The sequence below is a fragment of the Acanthaster planci genome, linkage group LG01 (genome assembly GCF_054643075.1).
Source record: "Acanthaster planci isolate LZ-2023a linkage group LG01, COTS_SCS, whole genome shotgun sequence".
Taxonomy (NCBI): Eukaryota; Metazoa; Echinodermata; class Asteroidea; order Valvatida; family Acanthasteridae; genus Acanthaster; species Acanthaster planci.
Genome location: NC_141777.1, coordinates 6,138,077 through 6,164,984, shown reverse-complemented (window position 1 = coordinate 6,164,984; position 26,908 = coordinate 6,138,077). Strand labels below are relative to the sequence as shown.

Below are 26,908 nucleotides of genomic sequence, written 5' to 3'. Positions count from 1 at the left end.
GTTTGCGAATCAACTGCCAATTAAAAAGGAACTATAACCAAGAGGACTGTATTCACATGTCGGCCATCCTGAATTTTTGAAAATATAAGGTAAAACTTCCATTTTTGGAACATGAGGGTAAAATACCAGTCACAATATTTTCCATATACATTCGTGAAGGTGATTGTTTAAAACAATTTAAATTTGGTGCTTAATTATATCTTAATGTTTAAAACCACACTTCAGCAAAGTTAAAGTAAGGGTTTGAAACACAAAATAGTCTGGCACCACCACATTTAGCCGATTACAGTGAATATGATAGAAACAAGATAGAAAATGACTTCCCTGGGAAGTAAGTCTGTTGAGAGAAAATGTCTAATTTCTAGCCATAAAACACCTGCATGACGAAATCGCGCAATCGAAAAGTCCATTGTCACTTGCATCATTCAAAAGCCAACGCTGTTTCAGAAAGTTGCAACAAAAGAGGTTCACGAAAGGTTCCCCAAAAAACAGGAGATTTAATATTTTCCATCATCCCCAACAAAGAAATGACAGCTTGATACAATAATAAACCCTTTTCAGGAAGCCTTCCTATACCGAATGGGTTTGTCATAACGAATCATGTCAAAATCAATGATAGCTTACTCACGGAGCCAAATATCACTTGCTAGTTACCGACCTGACTTGAGCATGTGGGCTGAGCGATAATTGCCTAATGGTCTATGGCTTGGTTCTTGACGGCTGGTGTCATAACAGCCAATGTCAGTGTTTAGTAATGCATCGTTTCTTGCAAGAGACGTGAATGGCACTTCACCCTTAAAGACTTTGCAAGAAAAACTCCTCTCGGGTTTGTTTACTGCCGTTTTGAGGAGCTCTTCTAAAACAAATCGAGATGATGTGACATGCACTGCAAATGTCAAGGTTAACAGGAACTGACACAGGCGAGAAGGAAAACGTCATTGTGCGAACCTTTATCAATCGAATGATGGATCGATATATATATGCTTGAACACCCTTAACTAGCCACGGCAGCAACTTAGACTGAGCTTTGTTCAACCGTTCGTAAAACCCGTAAGAAAAATGTCAGTAACCGGACCTGCGATGCATTTTAGGTATGACGGTGCGATAGCTGTGATTGCACACTGCACTTGCCATGGTTTGAAACACAAATGGCCAATATCGGACACCGTTGAGATGGACAAATGGGGAATAACTTGCAGGTAAAAAATCAACGCCAGACCAGTTTCATTTTCATTTATCATTTCTCAGGTAGTATAATAAACAACAATATAAGGAAACAAATGAAAAAACAACAGATTGAGAACAAAAACATGGACATACTGAGAACATCCCTGAGGGATTTCCAAAAAGCAAACCAAATCACTGTCTTGTGAATAGCAATGACAGATACGATTCTCGTCACGCGTGACCAATGCAAAGTGTCCAGAGGCAACATACAATAAAAAGAATTGGACTCAATTTGTTGGCTCAGCAAAGAATACGATTCTCTGTTGTTAGCGTTTCGTAAAGTAATCACTGTGATTTGCTTCAGGGATCCCAGTGTGCACAAGCTTCACAGTATTAAACTATAAAATGTGGGCATAATGTTAATTTCACTGGCTATTCTGTCCTCTTACCTTTAAGCAGATCTGCAGAAATAATATCATAGTGGTTCTAATAATATAAACTAAGAGGCTGCTTCTTTTCAAAGATAATTTTGATTTTCCCACAAAAGAACCGCCACGAACAACACTAATAGGCCCGTTAATAGTTAATAGAAAGGTTATCTACTGCTTCTGGTGAGAATTTCGATTTCTTTTTCTGTTACATAGTCGTGAACCCATCAGTTACAAAACTATTTCCAGGCCCATACATGTGTGTGTAATTGCTTTTGTGCAAATGCACGTTTCGACGTTATACTCCTAGTAATGAAAATTTATGTCACATGTAAAAAGGAAAGACTTTTGACGAAACTCGAAGAACATAAAAACTGGCGCTAACATATTAATCTGAGAAAGAAGAAAACAATTCAAAATTATAAACGACTACGCAGCCTCTATTTTTTAAATTTATTAAAATCACAAGTCACTTTTGCTTAGAAGCAGTTTTCCTTTCCTCCAAAGGCGATTAAAACATGCATAGTGGACAAAATACTGGCGCCGAACTGCAGATCCCTCAACCGGCAACTGAAGAATGGCCCCAAACGGTGGTTTGCACGAACATACTAATTCGGATTAAGTTGAGTATTCCCCGAGCATTATGCACCTGTCTAGGCTGCAAGTCCGCCAAGTCGTCGGCGTGTCGTCAGCTGACTACAACTAGAGTGCTCTCGTAAAGTTCTCAGCATGTCAAGCAGCGAGTCGACTCGTAGACGAGGACTCTAGCAAATGCATGACAGCTTGCTGTCAGGCCTGGTCCCATCCTGCAAAAACATAGTCCGCTATGATTATTCAATTGACCGCAAGGAGCCCCATACTGCTTTATATGTAATACAAATACTTCTAGCTGCTCTTTATAATAACGGTGCGATCTCAGAATTCAATCATATTCTTTTTAATGTCACACTTATTAATTCACTTATATTAAAGCATTTATCAGAAACCGATAAAATTAAAGAAATTCTAAACTGGACTTATCGCTCTAAATTTACTGCAGCTTACTTTAAGGCTAAATGAGATATTTTAAATCGGCTGATTGAGACATTTTAAAACGGATTTTGTTCTAGGTGACGATTCCATATTTGATTAATTTAGGAAGGCTGCTTCATTCTGCAAATGTTACATACAAAATTTGTAAATGTCAGAAAGCGGGATGCTTACAGTTAACAAACAAATCATTCATATCGCTGATGAATTTTAGGTTTTTAGTGTTTTTCTAAAGAATGAAAGGTGGGCACATAATATTCTGGATATGAATACTTTTATCTGTCGAGTGTAAATGACTAATAGCTTTGGTCTTACCTCATTTGCATAACAAAGGGAATGCTAAATTATTTATATTCTGACATGCTCAGAATTATTCATACCTTTCTACATGTCAGGATATTTGGCCACATTCCTCCGAAATGCACATGCTCCAGACATTCTTAAGACTCGGCAATATTGTTTTGGATATATGCAATAATGCATACATCCTCCAGGAATCTGTTAGGAATGTCATCTTTTGCACTTAGTTTGTAAAAAGTCATTGTCAGTACTCTCTCTCTAGAGTATAAAGTAAAGTGCAATCTTGGAGTCTTCCTCAGTTGTTGTGAACATGAAGAAAAATACGGAACTCAGCAAGGATCTCACATGGGCATTGTGCATGCCCACAAAGATAGGAAAGGCTATAAAGCCATTTCAAAGCTCTTCGGAGTAAATATTTCCACTGTACAGTGCAACGTCAAGAAGATCAGTACCGTGAAAAACATCGACAAGCGTGGACGGAAGTCAAAGGTGTCTCCTTGTCTGGTTAGGAAAGTGTGCCGCGAGGCCTTTTTCAACCCCAGAACTACAATCAAGGCACTTCAGGACAACTTGGGTGAGATAGGCACCAAGGTTTCAACGCAGACAACCCGCCGCACACTGCACAAGGAAAGGGCTACGTGGGCGGCAGCCAAGAAAGACCCCTCTCCTCACCCACAGGCATCGAAAACCTCGACTCGAAATTGCCAGAGGTTACCGAGACAAGGCTCAAAGTTTCTGGTCATCAGTTCTGTGGTCAGACAATGCAGCTGTTGGCCAGGATGTTTTCTTCGTTTGGCGCAAGAAAGGTGAAACATTCTACCCAAAGAATACTGTGCCGACCGTGAAGTTCGGAGGTGGGAACATCATGGTGTGGGGTTGTTTCTCTGCAAGTGGGCCTGGCAATCTCATAAAAGTGGAAGAAAATTATGAAGGAGGAGTAGTACATCCAGATCCTGCAGGGCAATGTCTGCAGAAAATCTCCATCTCAGCCCCAACTGGACATACATGTACCAGTACCAACAGGACAATGATCCTAAACATACGGCAAAGGCAGTCAAGAAATTTGTCCAGGATTAACAACGTGGAGGTGCTACCACGGCCAAGCCAAAGCCCAAACCTGAATCCCATTGAAACCTGTGGAAAAGCCTCAAGTCCAAGGTGCGTGCCCGCAGTCCTCCCAACCTGAGTGAGCTAGAGGTCTTCGCCAAGGAAGAATTCTAAAGGGTTAAGATTCCCGTGGAGCTGTGCCAAACCTTCCTGAACAGCTACACAAACTGCCTAAATGCTGTAATCAAGAACAAGGGCTTTGCAATTGACTATTAACTATGATAATAACTCTTACAGGCAAAGGATATGAATAATTCTGAACATGTCAGAATTAAAACAATGTAGGATTCTCTTTGTTTTGCAAATGAGTTAAAACCAAAGCTGTCAGTGATTTATATCAGACAGCTAAAAGTATTCAACTATGTCCCAAATGTAATGTGCCGACCTTTCATTCTTTAGAAAAGCACACAAAAAATAAAATTTATTAGGGGTAGGAATCATGTTGCTGACTGTAATTTTGAGTGACATGGTTACTTTTGTCATCGATTCCCACTTTAACGTAAATTCGGGGGCATGTATTGCAAATGCCGAATGGACCAGGCAGCCAGGAAATGAAAGCATCCATCAGTTGCTAAGTATCCATTCCGATTTGTAACGGCTAAACGCTCTGGTTTCTCGGTGCAGGAGGAAGGGAAATGATATAGGCCTCGGCTGTTATAAAAGCATATCAATTTACTCATGGTGTGGGTGTGGTGTGCGTGGACGCGGCAGTATCTCGACAGCCGCGCCGAGTTGCGCAGACTGGTGCTTAGCTCGACTGCGAAAGGCTTCTGTTGATAAGCCGGGACGAAGCATTCAGCTAACAAGATTTCAGCTGACAAGAATTTCATTCCAAAACAAAACACAAATAGAGGCGGAATACTGATTCCCCTCTCTGATCCAAAGGTGCACGTGTGTGTGTGATGTGTATACTGCGGACACTAACAAGAGAATGACATTGACATTAGGCCCTCGGATATGATAACCTGTCCTCAGTTTGACAATGAGTACAAAAGGAGATGAGGAGCATATGAGTTTGGCGCATATAAAAGACTTCCTATACAGGGACAGTGTAAACTCCTCCGTGTAAGCCAAACCTAGTTCCTTAGTTTATCAACTGAACTCCTATTTTAAATGTAAAATAATTTCCGATTTAAGGTGTTTATCAATCAAGTAATCTCGGAAGTCTCGAGCTAAAAAACAGAAACGCGGTTTTTATGAAACACCGATACGATCTGCTGACGCGGTCGTCCATATACTTTACCTATATTAAAAACCTACGTACCTTCAACTAAAGATAATGTCTGAAGCTGTCTCCCGCCCCTGGTATCAACAAGCATACCAGAACTAGGCAGATACCGTGCTACGTTTATGACGAGTACCACTTTGCATTTTCAAATGTGGTACACAGACTCACAGACCGATACCCCGAGGTAGCGAGCGTATCCGTGAAAGGTGCGAGTCTCACAAGCTACTCCAGTTGAAACCTAAAGCGCCCAGCCATTAACAGTACGGTACTTCTCATGAAACTGAACTCAAGTAGCAACATCATACTGAACAGATTTATCTTGACGTAGGCCTATTTAAATTTTGCCAACGCGTGGGCCTAGATGCTGTTAAGAAACGTCTGTTAAGAAGCAAAAGCATTCAGATAACCATGGTTCTGGAACGCAATGGAAACACACTGTAGCTATGAAGATGTGATTTTAATCTAATTTCTGCAAGTTCTAAGACCACCGATATCTAAAAACTGGCCGAATAGCGCGTCGATACCAAGGGCTGGAAGCCCGGGAACGGTATACTGCGCATTCGCTAGTGAAGCTACAGTCGAACTCTCTCCCAGGTAAGTACGCATGCGTAATCATCACCCTAGCTGCATATGAGCAGATGGCGGCACAAAAAACATTGAAAGGTCCGGAAGCATGTCGCTGCCAACGCGAAAAAAATCTCCATCTCTTTAAAACGACATACATGTAGATATCTCGTTTAAACGAGATAATAAGTCCTTTAAAGGAGGTAAAATAATTTTTCGCGTTGGCAGCAATACGCTTCCGTACTGAATGGCGTTCAAATGATGTCTGGGATTGTTATGGCAGCCGAATACGGGGGGCGGTAAAACACATACATTGTATAATGGCGGTGGGTATTAGTGGACATTACCTCCTCTCGGCTTTATTTGGAAATCAACCAATACGTTCCTTCTCTGGAGTTTATCCACTATCCACCCATGAACCATTATTACATTATTACAAGGCTGCATCTGTATCGTGCAAGACCAAGGTCAAGTTGAAGACATAGACCCGTAATAATTCCTACTACCAGACATAGCCGTAACTCTGGAAGCCGTTGTTAGACACGGCCCTCTAGCCGCCATACGGGGGTTGAGTCGTTGGATTTCAGACCGTAGCAGCTATCTGACCAACAAGGGATCTGATAAATCCAGCAAGAAATGAGACCGAGGGGTACCCCCGAACATGTCCAATCCCTATACACATTCCAGACTATTGTTACTTAACACACCCCCCCCCAAGATGCCTGAAAGGAATTCCCCAGATTCCTGCGCGACAATGACCAACACAAAGCAGGGGGGTTCTCTCCGTCTCATACCTTACTGCATATGGGATCTGACGAAACGTCAGGATCGTCAGGCGCTATAAGGATCAGGATACACGACTTACCTGATTTCTGAACAATAAACGTTTTCCCCTTTCCACCTCAGTGCGTCTGTTTCGACAAACTTTCCATTTTGCAAAAAACGTGATGTACTACCTGACAGTCTGATGCACAACGACTCGTGTGCACAGTAAATTTATACAGGCATGTTCGAGGATGGTTTAACGTTTACCGAGCCTAACATCCCAGATAATTGGGCAGTTATTTCCGGCAATGAACTGAGCCTGGCTGGAAAATCCAGTTGATCCATTCATTTCTTATCGCATTACAGTGTCGGCTAAACACCAATTAGGACAAACACGGCGCCCTTTATGAGAATCACAGCTTGGGGCAAGGGCAGCGTAAATACAACTGTACTATCACGCAATCCCTGCTTCAGATCGCCAGTTTGATTCGTATCTTGAGAACCAACATAGGTTTGTACATTTTTCCTTCCTTTCCAAAGGAAGCCATTGTGGTGCAAGTTCGTGTTAGGAACAAGTCTGGTCCATCGGTGACGTTCAGGCGAAGGGGAGGGGAGGCATACTATACGGGTGTCAACTCAGCAATCTTTCTCTGGAGTAGGACACTGGTTATCATCCACTACCTCAACTATTTATTGCTGAGATGAATGTCATCATTTGCGAAACATAACGGGCCTTCAATAAAAAAAACGAGATTGGGAAATAACACATATAGGCAAACTGGAAACGTGACGTTTTGCCCCCAAAAGAATCCCACTGCCACTGAAGACTTAGTCAGCAAGGCTTCAGTGTGGTTGATGTACTTGCCACACGGGCCAAATCCGCCGCGCATCGGCCAGACATCGCTCGGACTGACCGTCATCATCATAATCGTTGCCTTCAATAGCGCTTCCTGCTTTCAACACTCGCTGGTTAAAGACGCAGTCTCTTCCGAGCTGAGAGTGGGTCAACCAGTGCAGAACTACAGCAGAAAAACGGCAACAAAACTCTCAAGACAGAAATCTGCATCGCGTACATCTGCATCGCATACACCTGTTTCAGACTATTGTGTACCGAGTTGTATCTTTCAGCATCGGAATTTGCACATGCTTCAGTACAGATAATGGCCTTGAATAGCATTTAGATTTCAACAGAGAATCAATGCTATTTACATTGAGTGGAGATGTTCTAGTAGTAAGATGAAAGACCGATGAGTTGGGTGTTCACAAGGTAAAAGAAAACGAAGCTATGAAGGAAACTATGAGCGAACCGTAAACATTCAGGTCTATGTTGCGCGCTGATGCGAAATGTTGATTCAGAGTACAGTTTATGTTAGCATGTCCACTGTAACTTACGTCTACATTTTTTCCATATACATGCCAAAAAACCATCAAATTCCATGATTTTGCATTATCCAATTAACGTGAAAATCAAAAGTTGATGTTGATGGTAAACTTGATCTTTCCGTGTACTAATCCTTGAATCCAGTATTTCATGATCCACATTCCAAGCAGTTGCAGTGATTCCTGTCTCAAGGTCTTCTTGTTATTATTTTGCTCAAGACCCAACAGTTTAAAAAACAAGACAGCACCGTATTTTGAAGGCTGTTGGGGCACCTTCCAACGTTTTTTTGCTCGGATCTTCCTACGCACACGGGACGTTACCCCGCCCCCCCAAAAAAACCACTGCAGAAGAAAACACAATATAAAAACGGCTTTTAACCAATCAACCAACTGCTAAGTCGGCATGGCCTCGAAAATTTTATTCCATATTTGTTTTTAGTGGTTAGAATTTGTACAAACACGAACTGTAAACCCAGGACTTAGGAAAATGGTGACGCAATGTATTTCATAAAGTCTTATGCATTGCTGTTTCTACTGAATTATTTACAGATATAAGTGAAAATTACATCAACAGCACATATTGTTGGAATGGAAGACCTACTCTGTAGTTAATTAAAATCATTCAAAACAAAGATACTTTCTCTTCAGACGTTTCACCTTAAATACACTGTCGGTGCATCATGTACAAGATTACCTAGTGGAAGCACTAAGATATAAAACACACGGCCGAGCCGGAGCATAAGAGTACGGCACTGTCTCATAAATGAAAACATTCCAAGAAATCTGTTCTGAAAAGTTTTATTTCCTTAAAATATCCTAAATTTATACAGGTAAAAAAATCACATGTAACCAATGCAAAATGTATAAATATGTATCATTTCAGATTTGTACAAATAAAAAACCGGTGGAACTAGATAATATTGCGAGAGTGTCGCACACTTAACAGAAGCTGCAGGCGAGCGTTCTGCGGGCCAGACTTCACACGCGCGCAACACCTTTAACGTAATAGCAAATCGACATCTGGCAACGTGGGGATGGGTCCACAGTGTGTTACATGAAGGGCTCTGACGTCATTACTGCGCCGAAGCAAACGCCGGAAAGTGGGAATGTGGCAGGAAAATGACAAATCTGGCACCAGGAGTGAGCAGCGCCTGACCAAATGAAGATCTTTCTTCTCTTTCTGATATCTCTCTCTCTCGCCTGGTTGGAATCGAGCGGGTTGTACGCATTCAATTAAGCACCGCCTGCCTCTATGGTCTGCTTCACTGCCGCCAAGAGACACACGGGCCGTGTGGCAAATGAAAACAGCCTATGTGAGGCAGCGACAGTGTACACATCAACTCCATTTCAGATTTTGCCCAGTAGTTGAAAATTAATAATGCACCGCTCAAGTTAAGTGCGTATTCAAAATAATAACATACCAAATTGGCTCCGTTTCATCTCAAAGAAACAAGTGTTTAGTTTAACATGAGCTCTCTTATCAACAGAAGGAACAGCTTTGGTGAATCAAAAAATAAATCAGTCGACTGTATACTGTCGGTTTTTACAGGCGCAAAGACTGTCACGAGAGGATTAGGTTCTTATGCACATTCAAAAATTACCTGTTACGAAAACCTCTCCCTGTAAACTAACTGGACAGCCAGAATACGAATACTTCACTGCGGTGACACCACACACGTGGACAGGTGGTACGCGCGTGTTACATGACTCTTTGACCAATAGGTGCCGGGGCTCGCCAGGACTACATGCGCCAGTCGAGTTGAAGAATACTCGCGAGTGCTAAGCAATCACAGTTATGAAGGCAACTCTTCAAATTAGTTTATAAGATGTCTATGCATATTCCCTATCTTCGATAAAAAACACACACCCAAAACATCTTCCATAAACGTACCCAGGAATAAATCGACCATGTCCAATAGCCATCATTACAAACACGACGTATAAGCTTATTCAACATTACCGTCACCCTTGCCCTGACTTCAAAACCCATATTCAAAAGTTGGAGAGACATCGCGCTCTTACACCCTATGCCTGATTGCGTGTCTTGATACCCAACTCTCAAGTCTTCCCGCACTGAAGTCTCCATACAGTAAAATAAATGACGCCATTCCTGTCAACGTGCCACCGTCACTGCGCGATAAAGCGACATAATATATCACTAAATAAATACCCGATTCCTCTCAAGCAAACACACCGCGGAAATACAATCTCGTGCCAACGTACAAATGCCTTCCAATTGAACTGTTGACTTTCTAAAATCACACAAGTTGGTAGCGCTGGATTTTTCCCCCGACAGCCCTCTTGCACGTGACGGGGTAATTTCACCGCAAACACATTAGATGTGATGTAACTTATCAAAGTAGGGCAAGGGAGATACAGTGGTGTGAGTTTGAACAGAGAGTGTTTAAAAAATTTCATCCCGATTCCCAACCAAGATTCAATTGTTCATCGCCGCTATGTTACACCCCATCTGGAAGTAACACTGCGAAGAAGACTACCATTTCGAATAGCAAATTGGGTAGGCTGTAGACAACCTTCACTATCTCCTTGGCGTGAGAGAGAGACAGAATCAAACGTACACTTTGCTACGACTAAATGGCTTCCACACAAAAGAAGTCGGCAAACGAATGCCCATTAACCAATAAATACCTCTATAAATATTTCTATATTACGCTAACATCACAGCAAATTGGTCATTTATGCTACAGGCCGCAAAAATACCACCTGAATAATAAAAACAGTCTTCATACACAACTGGACTCATCCAACCCTAAACTGTAGGCCTACTAATTTGGTAATGAACGCCGCGGTTTATTTACCAATACAGTTTAAACTTCATGGGAAAGAACCGTATCTGGTAGAGTCTTTTTATGTTATCCTAACAATTGACCACCATTTTGAAAGAGGTAGGGCGCTTTAAGTCATTTAGGCGGTATTTTCTCTTATAAAGTGTATCAACACATTTAATCGTACAATACAACTGAAAGGATGCTCAAGTTTGTTGGAGTTAATTGGTTTTGCTTTTGCCGGCGCTCATGTTTGTCGATTTGGCATGGGCAAAAAAGTGCAGCTGTGACGCGGGAACAGGAAGGACAGCAATAGTTCTGCATTAACTGTTCATGGTTCATCGTCATCCTTGCATGGCGTATCTTCCAAGCATAAACATTCATTTGTAATAACATTCATGATTAATGAACAGTATGTGCTATTCACAAGAACACGATACCCTGGATACACCTAGTTTCACTGGTATCTGCCGGCAGTGTCCTGCTTTATTCACTGATCCACCAAGCACCAGCGATTGCTAGATAAAGTGCACTTTACTTATTACTGCCATTAATGTTCTCATTTGTACAGCGATTCACAGTTGAGAATATGCTCCCGTGAACAGCGTAAACTGCTATCCGTGGTTGAGTGCAGAGTGTCAAGGGCCCAGACAAACGATCTTCGCTTTGGTATGTTGGGCCTTACAAGTCCCTCGCCCGCAGAGACAAAAATGCGTCATCAGCTGGAGACAATTTGGAATGATGCGCTGTAAAAGGAAAATAAACAATCTTCCAGGGTCAAAAATATTAACTAACACTGGGCAGCAGATATATCATGCACACGATTTATCATCATAACAAATGTCGAGGAAGACACGCGGATGATGGGTTCTCGCTGCTGTCCGGAGGCATCAATCTGTAAGGTGCTGGAATGACACGGGATACACAGTACTGGTGAGTTGACAGCGACAGTGATGGTATCAAAGATGCGACAGTGACAAAATGTCAAAAAGAGGAACAGAATGCCAGTGACTAATATTCAAGATGTTAAGAAATCGACTGAAAATTACATTTACTCACAAATGGCCAAAGTGTCATAGAAGTATATGTAAACACACCACCAATTTACAAGAAACTATATCAATACCAAAGTAATTACACGTACATTTATGGAACTGTCGTAATTCATAGGATATTTATCTGAAAATCTAGCACTGGGTTTGCCTGATTTGGACTAATTAACGGCTGTTTCATCGAGAAAGTGTTATTTTACACTGAGGCTTCACTTTTGCAAAAGTTGAAAAAACAAGCTTTTGGATTTGTTCGATTAGAAAATCCCCTCAGAAGTAGTGACCAAGCCTTATAAATGCTCCAGTTTTACCAACCACAAGTAACATTTCACCAATTAGTATGATTATGACACTCCATACAAAGTTACAGAAAAATAAACCAATTCAATTTGGCTATTAAGCGCATTTTAAAAGTTTTTGGGTGAGTTTTAGTACCTTTTTCGGTTTAATAGCACTTACCTCTCTTTTTAGAAGACGGTGACACGCTTTTACCAATCAGATCTGAAAGCCCCTTAGCTGGATGCCTTCCTCGTGAGTCTGTCTCTGGACTTCTGTGCTTCTTCAAGGAGAGATTTGAAGAGGGTTGAGATATTCGATTGCCCTTGTAACTTTGTACAAGGGGACTCGTTCCTGGGGATTGGAAGCCGGTCGACTGCTTAGCTTCCTCCAACTGCTGTTGTAAGAGAGTGACCGTTCCTTTGTACCTGTCGATTCATAGACAGTGTCGTGGAGTTAGCATATTACGTGGAACAGGTCACATCGCAGGGGACTCATTCGCATTAGCATTTTTAAGCATTCCCCGAAGCTCAAAAATCCACCACGTTTCAGAGGATTTTGAAGAATAGAAGACAGAAGCCACAAGATCCCGCCACTGATACATCCACATGGGACCGGACTCCTCTTCGGTGCACAAGTGTAATTGACATTCCGTTTGGTTCCTCAACAGTGTGAAAGATTTTGAAGGTTCAAGAACCGGGTACCTTCACAAATTCCCCGGCTAATATATTTTTGATTCGTTTTGATAAATACCCTCTTCTTTTGGTTGTTTCCAGGAAGTTTTGTGATCCAAACGGCAGAGCTGGCTCGCCTTTTGTTTTTGGTCATTTCCATTTAGTTACATGAGCTATGGCATAATATATTACCCGGCAATTTTGTCAATGTCTCTCTTCTTATTCTGCAATAACTGGTGATAAAAAGGAGAAAATCTTCCCGACAAAATAAACTGGTAAACTGTACAGCTTTGGAAACACTAAACCTTTTCCAGCGTTGGGAGACTTTGTTGTTCGTCTTAAAACTTTAAAATTCATTGTATAAATACATTAATATTAATAAGTATTAATTTTTGTGAATTTATGCAGATTTCAGAATGACATTGTAATTTCGGCTCACCTATTGTATCTGTCATTGATGCGGTCACGTTCTTCTTGTAGGTCCTGACACGGACAAAATGGCAAATGTAGGATAAGTGACTAGAGAAGGGTTTGATGTAAGGAATAAGTAGCTGCATTCTTTATCCCAGTGACAGCCAATAAATCAATCAATTATCTGAGGTTAAATATTAAAAGACTACCTTACGAAGAAAGTTTATTTCGAAAATGCCAATACTGAATCTCTACGCAGTATACGGTCCTCCTTTTCGTGAATAATTATGCTCGATCAAGCCCTGACGTTTCACGTTCACCCCAGAAAATCAAAGCTTGAGCAATCTCGCGGCTACTCTCCATGGCACCTGATAACCACAGCTCGCAGCAAGGCGGCCGTACATTTTCATTTGGTGAAAGTAATGCAATTCATTGCAAATACCGTTATGCCTCGGCTAAATTTCCGCTCGGGCACAGAGGACCCGGCGCGCAGAGGGCTTTTAAAAAGGTCAAATAGTGGTAAGCGAGACTGCCATTGCTCTGAAATTTCAGCTCGGCGTCGTTCTCACTCCTGCCCTGCTCGACTCTTGATACTCGGGTTGTGGAGACCCGAAGGCTCGGGCAGACTGCCGACTGTACGGCGCGTAGCAATGAGACGTGGCCAGAAAGAACCCAACCACACCGCTGGGTGGCACGGTGGGTTCATTATCATCTTAAGCGGCGTACCTTGAGTTTTTTATAGTCTTGCGCGGGAGAGTCTCTCGGTGGGCTGTCCAGGTCTGGAATCAGTTCAAGGCTGCGACGTAGCGATTTGACATTCTGAAATGAATGTTGAGCATTCCTCTGTTATTCTCGGCATTGTTTTCTTTAGTTGATTGAATCAATTTGGAGCAATAAAACCTTGTCAGGTGAAGGATGTTCGAAACCTGAAATGTTGTTTGGACATAATCCATTTGGGAATACATCTATTTAACAATTGCCGTGTGATAAATTTTAACGGAAAAAAAACAAGCGCGCGCCTTTAAAAAAAATGTTGACTGACTCTTGACTGACCTAGACTCCTGTCTCTTTCTTTATAGTCGTTTCTTAACTCAAAATCAAATCCAAAATTATTGATTGAATATCATAACTGGCAATCACAATCGTCTTCATGTTGCAGATTTGCTGAAATGTTTACTTTCAAATCTCGCTTTTAATACTTTGGGTTTCAATATTGTTTATTAAAAAGTGGTATTCTTTCTATCTTTGAAGAATTATTAATGTCTGATTTGAACCGAAACTATACGTTATGCGCTAAAGAATGAAAACCAAATCAACAGCAGCAAGCAGAGAGCATGACAACGAATCCTACTAGGAGCATCTCTGGTAGAGTGAATGAGAACGAATCAAAAGATTCCTAAGTCGAATTAAGCAGGAAGAATTGAGTTAAATTCAAGGTTGTGCTACAAATCTACTTGTTTAGTTCAATCATTCTTTGTGCAGTGACCAAACAAATTGGTTTATCTGTCCGTAGACATGGCAACGATGTGCCGAAGTCAAGCATTAATAGAATACATGTATAATACACTAATCTGGAGACCAAAGTAAAAAGCGTAATATATTGTGCTTCAGGCTCGCCTACATACATGTATGTACACTTAGAATGTCAATTATGACAAGCTAAAATACAAAACGAATGGAAGTACCTCAAGTTTATGAGGTGCGATGTGCATGCGACAGTGGTGCCCCTGCGGTGATGGGTGATTAGCGCTTACTGAGTTTTAATTATCACATGTTCCAATGAGTACAGCAGTTTACGATTTCTGCCTTCAACATCCAAAAATATAGTTCCCTTAGAATGTCTGAACCCCACCAATCAGTTGCTTGTAAAATACAGTCTTCAGTTGTAGTGGGGCTAGGAGCCTTAATTACTAACTTTGTCCCCCCCCCCGGACAAAAAAGCTTCCTAGGAGTTAGGGAGACGGTTACAACACCTCAAAACCTCGCATTCTTTCTAAAATGTTACCAAATCTCAACTTGAATTTCATTCGTATTTCTAAATTTCATCAATAAATTCTTATTTGTCCACACAACAATGGTCCTGAAAAAGGAATAACTTTAAGATGTCCCCAACCATCAAACAAATATTTCAACAGAAACACCACAGAACTTCTGTTTTACATTAAACTAACATTAATTCTGCCACAAGAGTGTAATCACAAGATTTGACAGAGATATCAGTACATGGTCAGAAATTTCCTCTCAGAATGCTGTCGAGATAAACCAGGTAAGGAGAAAACTGAGATTACGTGCTCTACAACACCGTCTGTATAGTGTCGAGCCCCCCCCCCGCCGGTCTGGACACGCAGCGTGTACATGTACATCTGCCCCTGCCCACGCAAAGACAGCTGTTCGCAGACCAGGCACGTCCTCGCTTTTGACGCGGTACCCCGGCGGCGCACCCAGAATTTCCCCTCCCGGGGGAGTCTCGTGCCATCTCCCTTAAAGGGGTCACAAGCACTGAGTCTTCGTCCAAGCCTTTTGTTGTTGTTTTTTTTATTATTTTATTTTCAGTTGATTTGGGTTTAGGTTTTGAGGTTTAGGCTTGGGGATTGAGGTTTGTATTTTTAGGTTTCGAGTTTGGGTTTTGAGGTATGATTTGGGGCTTCGGGTTAGTGATTTGGGCTTGGGGATTTGGATTTCGAGTTTTGGAATTTGGGTTTTGAGGTTCAGGTTTGGGGTTTGAGGTTTGTATTTTGGGTTTTTAGGTTTCGGGTTTGGGTTTGTGGTATGGGTTGGGGCTTCGGGTTAGAGATTTGGGCTTGGGGATTTGGATTTCGAGCTTTGGAATTTGGGTTTTGAGGTTCAGGTTTGGGATTGTCTTTGGTTTTAGTTGGGAATTTTTTGCTTTTTTGTTTGTTTCGGTTCTTGTTTTATTTTTTGTTTTATTTTTAATTTTTGTGGACAGAGTACCGTCGTTTCAAGGCAAGCCATGCTGAGACACAGGTGGTCTCTACCAACTTTTTTGGTTTGTAATGACAACTGTTATAATTATTTTGAGACATTGTTTAACTGAGAGACAGGATCTCTAACAAAGGTAAATATAAAGAAACTCGCTCTGAATGAGCCCTTTTAAGTGTTATCTGTGGTCTGTGTCTTTTACCCTTCCGACCCGACAACTCATCGCTGTTAATAAACGAGGCTTTTGAAGGAAAATGCCATGTCAATCAGGCAGCAAAATGCCACGTTTGAAACCAGCCGGTAAAGCAGTATAATAGGCACATGAATGACGTAACTGCTTCAGCATACTACGTGGGGTGGCATGTCATGAGTTGGTTTGCGGATAAAGGACATATGGTGAAGATGTGGTTCGAATTCTGGATGGTACTTTTCCTTTTTCTCTGTTGGTTAAAAATCAATGTCGACAGGTTGTGATATTTAATGCCCAAATTTGTTGCCGTGAATTTTGGTTTATTCAAAGGGGAAAACGCTCACTTGAACACGTAATTGAATTGTGCCTCGCTCATTAGTGTAACATCCATTTCTTATTATGAAATAATATAGAACCAGCAAGTTTGTTAATGGTGGTCCACTTTTAAAACCTTGTTTACTAACAGCTGGGGGTAGCTGGATCAGGTGTTGAACCAATTTCTTTATATAATCTCATACTTCTCCAAGTATTTGGACCACATGGAAACACATTATATTTCAACAATCCAAACTGACGTGTTTACTTAGTATTTCAATATGAACACCTCTGTATTTTCGAAATTAATTTATCTATTCAATTGGCCAACGCATAACTCAACAATGTTCAGAAAAAAAACCGAATTTGATCTTCAAGGATATTCGCCATCAAAAGCTCGTTTTGATAACTCATACATTACAACAACGTGGCTTTGAGTGTTACCAAAGATAAGTAATCTGCCTCATCTTAAAACCTATTAGGAAAACACAAATCCATCAATGAAATCTGTGACGAAGATCAAATTTATCAATTCAACACACATGCCATAATAATCAATAACCAGAAATTGATCGGGCAGGAAAGATCCGGTACTCGACACGAAAGCCTTGACAAATTAAAATACCAAATGTCAGGGAGAGGGAAGATTAAAAATGGGCAAGTACACGCTGGCCTACTTCTTGCTGTGTCGAGTGGTGCAATGTGTGTCAAAATGAAGGAGATACAAAGTCCACGGTGTGAATTTGTAATACAGGCCTGTCAAAATTCCTCCAGTTCAGACTTGGGCGGGGGCAAGTGCGCATGTACATGTATTATGCATAGTTGCGTAGGAGGCACTAAATGAAAAATTGCTCCGATGTGGCTGAGTGAGTGGGAGATTAAGGAATTCTTAAATTCCCTGCTTTAGAAGACCTGTCAGGAGGATTTGAATGGAGCAAGGAGGAACTTGGAAATTTCACACTGCCTCCAAGGCCTTTGACTCTAAACGTGCCCAAGAATCTTTCACAAACGACTACATTCCCATTTCGAACATGTTATGTTACACTCTATGTTACCCTGAATTATTCCCAGAATTCTTTTTGACCTCTTGTTCTGACCATGTGTTTTTTAAATGTCAAGGGCATCACAGACTTTTAACATGCCAAAATTTTGCTGCATTAAGTCATGTCTGCACTTTCACTCACAAAAAATATCATATGATGAGAAGAAGTTGGTGATAGTGTTGGTCAAGTGAATGCTTCTAGTGTTGTTGTTGGTTTTTTTTTCAGATTTGCGTCCCCCGCAGGAATACTACCCTGACACACTTTCATTCATCGCGCACAGGGCAATCACTCCCATTGAAACATAAGTTGTCTATTGACCAAAATGATGGATGATATGCCAATCTCGTCACGAACACGATTCTGCCCTGGATAACACACTCATAATGGAGTCAGGTTTTGGGAATCCCGGACTGTGGACTGTCTAGACATGTTGGGTACAATTCTTAGGAGACCCCCGGCCGCCGTGATTATTTCAACCGTCGGAGCTAGGGTCAACGTCATTTTCCACTCCATCCATGATCGCGCTATTGCCTCAAGTTCTGCACCCAGCGAATTGCTGTCTGATTAAAACCAGTGTTTTCATAGCTGCTTTGCGCGTTTTCTGGATGACAAATCAAATAAGGCAGTAGCCAAGACTATAGTCTGCCCAGCCTGTTTTCATAGGGTTTTTCTCTGGCTGATTCCCTAATTCAGCGGGGAGGGTATTAACGGAGTAATATGGTTTAGTGGTTGTAACAAGGTTAAGTGCACTTGGGTTTGTTATTAGCTAATTACTCTTATAGCGTTCTACAGTTGTTTGTTCCACATTAATTCAGTCATGAATGAATGAGTTAGACCGAGAGCAAAGCAGACTCTCTGGAATCGAGGCGGGGCGTCGGTCGAGCCTATATATACATGTACTACTAATCTGGCTCTTCAGGAAATGGAGTTTCCACTTTTAATTGTGCTTACTACTGAGACAGACGGGTTCGCTATTACTTCTTTTTTTCCTGAAAATTGATCTTTCTGTTTTGAAATGAATATGAAGCACCTTCCATCAAACGTAACGAAGACGAGCAAAAAGAGTACAGAGAAGCCAAGGAATTGTAATCACTCAGGGACGCCTTTTAATGGCAGGAACACAGGTCATGGTTAATTAGTACTTCTGCCGATGAAACAAAATCAAACTGAGCACACACTATTGGAATCAACCTCACCACAGTTATGTTTTTACACGTTCATTAACTTGATACGTATCCCGTGACACATATTGCAGATCACGCTCGAGATGCTCATGAACAAGACACGTGAACCTAAAAGGGCACCACGTGTTAAAAAGCAGTTTTTTTTCTGATTTTTATTCTTAGAAAATGTGAAACCCTGCACTGCTTTGAAACCTCCTTGAGATGAGATCTTGTAATGAAGGTAGGCAGAATAAAGTGGACTTCTTTATATTAAAAGGGGAAAAATAAATTGCATGATGATGAACTTGCCCAAGGATTCTTGGCAAATGCATGGCAAAAAAACTCAAGCATCTAATTAGGGTTTTGTAAACGGAAGGCATACCTTGTCTCCTTAATGCAAAAATCCCATTTCACAGCCCCTCCTTCCGGTTTTAATATATATGTACAAACCACATGCGAAAGTTCCAGAAATAATTCGATAATAAGTAACAGGTTTTGCAGCACACTGTGGGTTTACCAATATTGAAGGCAGGTGGTAACGCCAACCACAAAGTAACCATGCCGTTCCGAGAAAAAGAACCCAAAAAAAAGACTGGGAAATGAAAGATGCAACAGATGAGCACAGGTAACTGTAACCAAACAAACCATATGGAGAATCTGACTAGGTACTTGCATGGTAATAGGTTAAGGATAAGCAAAGTCATTTTCTTTGTTCATTTTATGTGCAATTTGTTAAAAACATGTACCCATTTAAAGTAATTTGAACATTGGAAGTCTAGCACCTTTGTTAACTAAGCCCATTTTCCTAGCTGCCATGCTAATATATTTCTATATTGAATGGAGATGCTACGACTGCCAATATATCCAGAAGGATACTTTACCTAACCACTTGATGCTGGATGGCATGCAAACACACATCCTTTTGCTTATTTGTTCCACTGAGGACGTGCACACTCATTTAGGAATTCTTTTTTTTCATTTCCGTGGTTAATGTATTAAAGAGCGCGCAATTGCAAGGTTGAAGAATTTGCAGGTAAAAAACCCACCCCCAGCAGCTTTTCAGGTAAGCAAATCCAACGTTAACTGGCTATCTATCAGCTGACTCCAGCAAGCCGATTGGTCAATTTGTTATGACATACGTGTATGCACCAAATAGGTGAAGAGCATGGGAGCCAGTCCCATTCCAGCAGTCTCGTACCTACATTCTACTTTTACCAGCTCTCGGATGAACTGAGCATTTAACATTAGAGTATCTTTAACATAACACCAACCAAGTGTAAAACCAAGCGTTCAGTTTGAATTACCATCACACTAAGACACCATCAAATGTATGAACACACAAACTTAAAATTACATTTGTGCAAATGACGCGAGTGAGCACAAGGCAAAAGTCCTTTTTTGCCAACCCTGCCGCTCGCCCAATATCAACAGACACAAACATGCACCTGTTAAGGATTCCAGCTCTGACAGTGTGTAGGCGCCTTGATAACTTAATAAAAAAAGCTGGACATTCGGCTCTGTCTGTCCGCCGCTCAGCCAGTCGACTGCACTTTGTGGACAAGAATGCAGAACATAAGAAATGTAACAGCTCTTGTGCGGGTGCGGCAACGGAAAGCATATGGCAAGGTTTATTTTTGTAAAATCAGATTCAGTGAAGGTAGACCGTTGTGTATACCACAAGGCATGATCAACCAAAACATGACGGCTATGAGACACTGATTTAGGAGTAAACATGCAATATAATAAATATATATGGAAGTTATATACAGATTCAGTGTCATCAAAAGTTCAGACTAGATGCAAGTGCGGGTACATACCATCTCAATGTGATGCTCCAACTTATCCACTTGCTTCTCCAAAGACTTCACCACTATGTCCTTCTGCCTTTTGCTTGCCACCAAATCTGCAGTCATGAGACACCTACCATAATTAGACTTGGGCTGAACTGTATGAAGTGGGGACAGTGATTAGCAATTGTAACTCCCAAGTCAAGGCCCACACATGAGAACAGACACTGTGGCCATTACTTACCTGTATTTTGTGGCAAAAGGTTTCAGTGTCCAGCACAACTATCACAGTGGTCCTTGTCACAGCAAACTGTTAAGTCAAATCTGGAGACTTGCCAACAATGTTTTTTTTCCAGTGCTAGCTAAAGTGAATGTCCAAGTAAACGTTTTTTGCTGTGGGAAGTGCCTTTCTTGATGAATATGGCATTTCGGACAACAAAAGTCTCTGTTCCTTTTTCTCTCTTTTCAATAAAAGGATGAACTTCAAGTGGTCATAAATGACAGGATGGCCTTTCATACTGTTACTTAATTTACAGCAAGCCATGAGCTCCATGGATGACCCTTTATGTACACTGCTGGTGAGTTAAGTGTTATGCAATTTCTCCTCCTTCGTGTTCTCTGTCTCTACCGTTTGCCCACAAATTGAAGTAAAGCATATCAGATGGAGCAGAATCTCCTACTTATTGGTTGCAGTTTGACCCTGTAAGGGACAAATCAATGGCTTGTTTCTTGTAAATGAAACACCATACAAATAAACCACTCTAAAATGGCACTGGTATATATCCAATAGGAATGTGTGCACCAATCCAGATGGTCAACCTCCTTCAATTCATTTTAGTAAAAGGATCAAACTTTTATAATCAATGCACCCAACTGACATATCCTGGCACTTTTTACGATACCTTAATCCAAATAATGTACGTTACCACCTGGGCTGTACATGTGCATGTATGTGTACATACCAATTCCAATTGAGGTTAGTGACTTCTCCGAGGGGAACTTTGTCCTATTCCAGATTGTGGACTACAATGTACATGGACTTACCAGTCACATGTATTGGCCTACAGCAGGGTACATTTCCAGACGGTAAACAAGTTGATGTGCACATACGGTGTGTGGCATGTCTTTATGCAATAGGAGGCTAGTAGCCACAGATGGGGAATGTGTGTGACAGATGGGGCGCGCAGAAGTAAAAGTGTACAATATGCGGTTACATTTCCCTGCAACTGGTTCATTATTATAAGGTCAATCTCTATTAACAGAATTACAAGCAGTTGCCAACACCTGTACTAGTAGCAATCTACCATAGTGAAGATGTGGCAGGATAGTCAGTTGCCCTTGTGGTGTCCTGACTACGGAGGCAAGGAGTGCCCGATTCTGTGCACTCAGTGGTCCGCACATACAAATCTGAGAGTAGGTACATATATAAAATGTAAAAGTATGCTCAAAAGCAAGGACAAAAGAATATTATGCATGTTTATGGCTACATTATTTTTCTTTGTCATGTACTGTACAGTGCCTTGAATGAAACTGCAGACGCCTTGTGCAACTGCATTATCTTGTAATTATATCATATCCACTTTGGTCACTTATCTTTTTCGATTGCGCTTGAAAGAGTGCACCACTATTGATCATCCTTTCCAGATGCCAATTACTTTTCAACAACTTGACTTCAAGAAGACATTGTGAGCAAGGTGTTTTCTTGGCAGTGATCAATGTAGTAACTTGTTAGGGGCAGACGCAAATGCCAAAAGCTGCTAAGAACAGGTGCAACTGAAAAGACGCTCGAAAGAATGGCAAGAGCAATGACTGACACATCACCGCAGTCAGTCAACTTTGATAAATGCGCAATGCACTCAAACAGGAGTGAAAGTCGAAACGCGCTCAGTTAAAGTGCACTGCACAACTACAAATAAAATCACCATCCGCACTTTCACTATTTCAAAACTGACATACAGTGCGTGTGTACAGACTTGTACAATGTTTACAAACAAAAGAGGGGGATGTAATGGACTGAAGCCTTCAATACAGACCCATCCCGACATAAAGTGTGTATACTTAAGCCTAACCCCCTAGCATGCATGTAAAATAATAACAATAATAATAAAGCCCCTATAAGGCGCACTTAATCTGTAAAACACTCAGAGGCGCCAGTCTGAGGTGGAAAACAAAAACCCAATTTTGTGCTCACAATGAAAAAGCTCACGAGAACAAGAATGTTTTGAGATGCTGCTGAAAAGGTTTGATGTCACATTCTTGTCTCAAATGATCAGGGAGCGAGTTCCATAAGCGAGGTACAATGCTGGAAAAACCTCTGTCTCCATAACTGGCCAGCCACGTCCAGGGAACAACAAGGGTATTGCTTGTTGACCTCAGACCCGACCTGACAGAGCGCGGTTCCAGCATGTTTGTTAAATAAAGAGGGCCAGAGCCGTGGAGTGTCTTGAATGTTAGAAGGAGGATCTTGAACTGAATTCTGTATTTGATCATATTGAAATTGGAGGACTGAGGACTGTTAGCATTAATCTAATGAATGTGATAATTTTGTATTATTCATTTCATGGGCGGTCTCCTTTGGAATACACCCCAATATTCTGACCAACAAATTTCCAGAAGATATTGCCATGTTTTCAACTTTGTACTTTGGCTGATAATTTCCATTGGATAGCAGGACAAGTCAGGCTACACCCAAGGAATATTGCTGGATCCAAGGCATTGTGGTTCACCTCTGTGTGTGTACTCTGTAAGTTAAAGTTCCATAAACAGACCATGCATTCCATACACACAGGATCACTTTAACAAGCCTAGGTTCTCATTAAACCAGCAAACTGACATCTCAGTCTTAGCCACGTGAAAATTTGCAGTCGTAATTTCAGATATCATTAAGACGGGAAAACTTGTGTGGACTGATTGACACAATGCAATTCAGAAAGAAAAAGAGTATCTCTTGTATTGTACATGTACATCATAAAACTGTACACACTTCTTGGCATTATAATCGACGGTATGGCAAACACAGCATGATGTTGAAGATCACTGCTCACCAGATTCTGGCCCCTCTATCTACAACCACAATTGTTTGGTTTCAATTATCAAGGACCGAATACATCTTCCATGTGCTGCATGTCTTTGCCTGCTGTAGGTTGACGCATGAGCTCTGCATCAAAGCTGCGAACAGATACTGGCTCAATTTCGTAATTCGTTGATATTTAGTGGCAAGTCTGTCTCAAGCCACTGTGGATGGGTGTGTATATGTTTGCCCCTAGTTTCCTTGACGTGAAAACCTCCCAAACCGGATGGGATGCCACTCCATTGCAGATTGCTCCAAACCCGTGGCCAGCAGCTGGATTTGAACCCCTAACCCTCTGATCATAAGTCACAAAACCATAACAACCAGGGCCACTTTCCCAAAAATCACTACTAAATACATGCAGCTGATATTAATTCATAAATGGAAGCCTCCTACACTGGCAAAAATGATGTATTATTTTAGTACTAAAATTCGATCCAGGATTAATGACTATGCCGCAAGAAAGATTCTCTAAAGTTGACTTTGAACGCAGAGAAGCAACAACCTAACACTCCTAGAGAAATGTCTTTAAAGGCTTTTTTTTTCCAACCTTAGACACATTTGTCAACCCCCCCCTCTTTGCTGCATTACAGGTAGATACATCTGGAGTGCTTCACACACACAAATTTAATTAATCTTCCATTTTCACTCAACATGTTTCTCGCCGGGGCTATCTCTCCACATTTCTCCGCACCACAAATGACACGGAACGAGCAGACAGTCTAAGTGAGTGCGCAGACAACAAGTCAAATATTGATTGATGCTCCTGACTTTTGCGCTTCATCTGTCTATAGATACAGTAGCCACGGCAATTGGCAGTATACACTTCACTCATTTCAAATATTCATACATATGCAACGGTATCACACAATACAGTGCTCATGAACAACTATTCACTGGGCTATCATAATATTTGGCAGCGATCTTCACCATGATACAAGTAGAAAAATTGTCAATTCACACTGTTGCATTATCCTATCCACTCCTTTCAAAAATTCTTACATTATGCAACAGTACATGTATGTGCAGGGGAACTGCTCAATAAGAGCATAATAATGCAATGAACCGGAGGCAAAAGGGCCATTACTATTGGCTAGGATTTTCATCATGATATGCGCAGCACTATTAATTAAATATTGTTGCACTGTGACCACTCCTTTTAAAAATTCTTGCATTATGCAACAGTACCGATATCATACATGTAAAATACATGTACATGTAAAGGGAAAATATTCAATAAGAAGATTAAAATGTGATGAACAGGAGGCAAGGATGAGAGGCATTATCTATTAAATAATGTTGCATGACGTCCCTGATGGAAAGGGAAAAACGACTTCAACAATACCTGTAACCGGTCACCATGGGGGGGGTGTCAATGTACAGCATCAAACTGAACAGCCACAAATGGGCCTTCTATTTCTGCCTGAACTTTGCAATGTCTTGTGTTCATATTGATGCATGCTCGCAGATAACAACCAGGTGCAATGCACTTGTTTGACCAACCCTATGGGTACCGACGGCTGCCTGTTCTCACACAGGTTGGCCCACCCAATGCCTGCATGTATAATTTCTATTTTCACTCCCATTTTTTTAAAGGGTCACATTTATTTGGGGATGTTATGTTGCTGCTGCTGTTTGGTTTAGTTTTTTTTGGGGGGGGGTGTCTCGGGTTGTTGAGGGCTGAGATTTGGACGCTAATTTCACAGAATATGAGCATGCTGTTCTTTATTTTATTTTAAGTTTTATGTTTGAAAAACTGAAATTTTTCACTGACCTTGCAAAGAAACAGGAGGGTGAGATACCAAAGACCACAAATTGAAAACGTCTTTTTCAATCAGGCTAAAATACACCAGATGGACAAGTGTGGTTTCAAGTCCATCTCAACTTGCAACGAAAATCTGAAGGAGATTTAATCCCTTCACTCTCACACACCCTTGAGCGTAATCTAACCAGCTACAAAGCCTACTCGAATTCCAAGCATTGCAAAAATAAACTAAACATCAACCATCGATCAGTATGCAACACATCTTTCACAGTACATCTCAACAGGACACGGTAGATGTAGATATACATGTACACACACACCCTACATTTACCACACGCTGCAGGGGCACCTTTTCATAAGCAAGTTACTAAAAGCACCATTTCGCGTTCACACCAACTCCACTGCTCCCCCCCCTCCACATGTACATCATCAGATATGGAATGAGACCGCCGCGGTAATCTCAGAACTTTACAGCTAAGACGCAGGTACATGTACCTGACATCTACCGTAATACGCTCTTCTGCAGAGCACAGACCAAAATGCACAGACTGTATATTCTTCATGGCTATGGTAAGCATGCTTCTTCAAGTGGACACGCCAAAACAATGAGTAAATATTAAGGCAGTCGCTCTGAAAATGTGGGATTGCAACAGTCACTTCTTACTAGAGATCTAGCCATTTATTAGCTGAATACTGAAATTTAGATTTTACTTGTGCCAAAAGGCCGTGATTCTGGAATTTGAAGTTTGCTTCCCAATCAAAAAGAGAAATCTATTCAGCCCAGAGAGCAATTTCGACCCCCGTACGAGAATGTTCATGGCTCAATGTGGGCCATCATCCTTTTTAAACACTGAAAGGGCGAGTGAAAGCAATGAGCATGTCCAGCACAAAGTCTGAAACCACTTCAAGACCTGCCAGGTACATGTATGTGTCAGGACATGGGAGGCTCCACTGTGAATTACCACTCATTAATGCTGCGGCCATTCGCCCAACATGCATGTCGAGTACGAAAAGGACGATCCCTGACGAGATATAATCAAGCTAAAAGGTTTTCCCAGTGTACCTTGATTATTCTGTTCGAGTTCGTGCAGCAGGCCACTCTGTTTGTCCAGCTCCGACCGCAGCAGTCTGTTCTGGAGATCGCCATAGCGGGCCACCTCGTCCGCGTCAGTGCGGCTGCGCTCCAGGTCTTGCCGGAGTTTCCTCTGATGGGCCAGCTTTCTGCTCATTTCCTCCTCTACCCATTGCAATTTACCCTGCCAACAGGGAAAGCGAGGCACACACGTAAAAGTGTTCACCTCCTTGTGGTACTGCCATGTACACTCGATGAAAGAATCAATTTAAGCTTTCGTTCTCTTGAGGAGTAACTTACGGCTCATGTAATTCAGACTGCCATTTTGAGTTAGTTTTTGTTTACTTCAACATGTAGATCACAGCTTGAGTCTGACTGATGCAAGTTACTCCCACTAAG

The 26,908-nt window shown here is 41.4% G+C and overlaps 1 protein-coding gene across 1 annotated transcript in view; it reads right to left on the bottom strand.

The window, feature by feature from the left end:
- Positions 1-8,340: 8,340 nt before the first annotated feature.
- The window catches only part of cep128 (centrosomal protein 128), a 70,198-nt gene continuing 51,630 nt past the window's right edge, over positions 8,341-26,908 (bottom strand). Inside the window, exons 11-16 of the mRNA XM_087141942.1 lie at positions 26,501-26,693; positions 20,633-20,718; positions 13,891-13,983; positions 13,193-13,236; positions 12,263-12,507; positions 8,341-11,500 (exon numbers count right to left, since the gene is read on the bottom strand). Coding sequence (XP_086998068.1) covers positions 11,436-11,500; positions 12,263-12,507; positions 13,193-13,236; positions 13,891-13,983; positions 20,633-20,718; positions 26,501-26,693 — 726 coding nt within the window. The 3' untranslated portion in view covers positions 8,341-11,435. The remainder of the gene's footprint in view (positions 11,501-12,262; positions 12,508-13,192; positions 13,237-13,890; positions 13,984-20,632; positions 20,719-26,500; positions 26,694-26,908) is intronic.